The sequence below is a fragment of the Didymella exigua genome, assembly GCF_010094145.1.
Source record: "Didymella exigua CBS 183.55 unplaced genomic scaffold M421scaffold_140, whole genome shotgun sequence".
Taxonomy (NCBI): Eukaryota; Fungi; Ascomycota; class Dothideomycetes; order Pleosporales; family Didymellaceae; genus Didymella; species Didymella exigua.
The window spans coordinates 1-2,042 of record NW_022984914.1 but is presented as its reverse complement, the minus strand read 5'-3'; the positions used below and the strand labels follow the sequence as shown (position 1 = coordinate 2,042).

General features: G+C 30.4%; 2 protein-coding genes across 2 annotated transcripts; both read left to right on the top strand.

Annotated features, from left to right (window-relative positions):
• Positions 1-149: 149 nt before the first annotated feature.
• On the top strand, positions 150-449 carry M421DRAFT_79461 (uncharacterized protein; the record flags this gene model as incomplete). The annotated part of the gene is made up of 1 exon (XM_033597485.1): positions 150-449. The coding sequence occupies one exon, from the start codon at positions 150-152 to the stop codon at positions 447-449; it is 300 nt and encodes a 99-aa protein (XP_033442394.1).
• A 205-nt stretch (positions 450-654) lies between these two features.
• M421DRAFT_161368 (uncharacterized protein) lies at positions 655-2,042 on the top strand. Its single transcript, XM_033587681.1, has 2 exons — positions 655-823; positions 913-2,042. Exon 2 carries the CDS (start codon positions 948-950, stop codon positions 1,953-1,955), a length of 1,008 nt encoding a protein of 335 aa, XP_033442393.1. The 5' UTR covers positions 655-823; positions 913-947; the 3' UTR covers positions 1,956-2,042.

The following is a 2,042-nucleotide window of genomic DNA, read 5'->3' as shown; positions in this document are numbered from 1 at the left end:
TTTAGAGAAAGACTAATTGGTTAAATATACGTTACTTATATGTATAAGCTGAGATTTATTACCATACCATACATATGCTTTTGTGTAAAGTATAAATGGTGCACTATTATTTATACGAATTTCAAGTATTTATCTTTCTTGTTTTATAAATGTTATTAACATCTTTACTTTTAACTCCAATATTAGGTGTAGTTGCCATTTTAGTAAATAGAGAAAATGGAAGCTCTTTAACAAACATAAAAATTATAGCTCTATCCACATCTATATTAAATTTCTTTATCTCATTAGTTATATTTATTTTATTCGATTTTAGTACAAACCAATTTCAATTTGTACAAGAGTACCATGAAATAAGCTATTTTGATTTTTATTTAGGGCTAGATGGTTTATCTATTTATTTTGTTTTATTAACAACAATAATTATTCCTATTTCACTGTTATCTAACTGAAAATCTATATCTAGAGATGTAGAATCTTATGTTATTATAATTTTACTGTTAGAAAGTTTATTATTAGCGGTTTTCTTAGTATTAGATATTTTACTTTTCTACATCTTTTTTGAAAGTATATTACCACCTCTTTTCATATTAATAGGTATATTTGGTTCAGATAATAGAGTTAAAGCGAGTTTTTACCTGTTTTTATATACATTGCTGGGTTCTTTATTCTTATTATTATCTATATTGGCAATGTCTTCTATTATGAGTACTACAGATTATGATACTCTTTTTAAAGGTAACTTCATTTATATAACACAACTTTTCTTATTCTATGGTATTTTTATTGCTTTTGCGGTAAAAACACCTACTATATTCTTAAATACATGACTTTTAAAAGCTCACGTTGAATCACCTTTAGGCGGTAGTATTATTTTAGCTGCTATCGTTCTTAAGTTAAGTTTATATGGAATACTGAGATTAATATTACCTATTTTACCTAAAGCTTATATGGAATATACTTATATAATATTCTTAATTGGTGTTATCACTATAGTATACGCTAGCCTTAGTACATTGAGAACTATAGATATTAAAGAACTTATAGCTTATAGTTCTGTTTCTCATGCCGCAGTTTATCTTCTAGGGGTGTTCAGTAATAGTATACAAGGTATTGAAGGTGCAATTACTTTAGGGTTAGCTCATGGATTTGTTTCACCTGGTCTATTTATTTGTGCAGGAGGAGTTCTTTACGACAGATCTCATACAAGAGTAATATCATTCTATAGAGGAGTTAGTCAAGTAATGCCACTTTTTGCTATACTATTCTTTATATTATGTCTTGCTAATTGTGGAGCTCCTTTAACTTTAAACTTTATAGGGGAATTTTTATCATTATACGGGGTATTTGAAAGATCATCATTATATGGTCTATTTGCTAGTAGCTCTATAGTATTTTCTGCAGCCTATACTATTTATATGTTCCAAAGAATAGCTTTTGGTGGAGCTTACTCAAGAATGTTCACGGTAGTAATGCCAGATCTAACTAAAAGAGAATTTACTATCTTAATGTTATTAACAGTACCTACTGTTATATTAGGAATCTACCCAGCATTAATATTAGATGGACTTTCTTATGCTGTATCTCTTTTACTGTACAGCTCTGACATTGTACCTGGTACTGTAGGGTTTTTCTCTCCTACTTTAACAATGTTAAAAACCGAGGAAGAGCTAGTTGGTGAGTATGAGAATTGTAGGGGTCCAGTGGACTCGAATACTCAGGAACCTCTGGATCCTTCTTATGAAGCTGACCATTCTTTCATGAAATCTACTCCAGAAAATTTTGAGCCTACTGATACTGACGGTACTCAATCTGCTACGAATACTTCTTGTGAAAGTTGCGAAAAAACTATAGAATTCGCTACAGAGACCTATCAAACATGTACTAGTTGCGATTTTGCATGGTGTGAACCATGTATTAAAGTAATAGAGACTATATCATCCTCTAATCTTATCTAGCCTTTTTATAGCCCCCCATTTTTCTACCCTCCCCTTTTTAAGAATTTATCTAGGGTAACTACTGCTCTTTTTCTAGAGTGCTAGCGA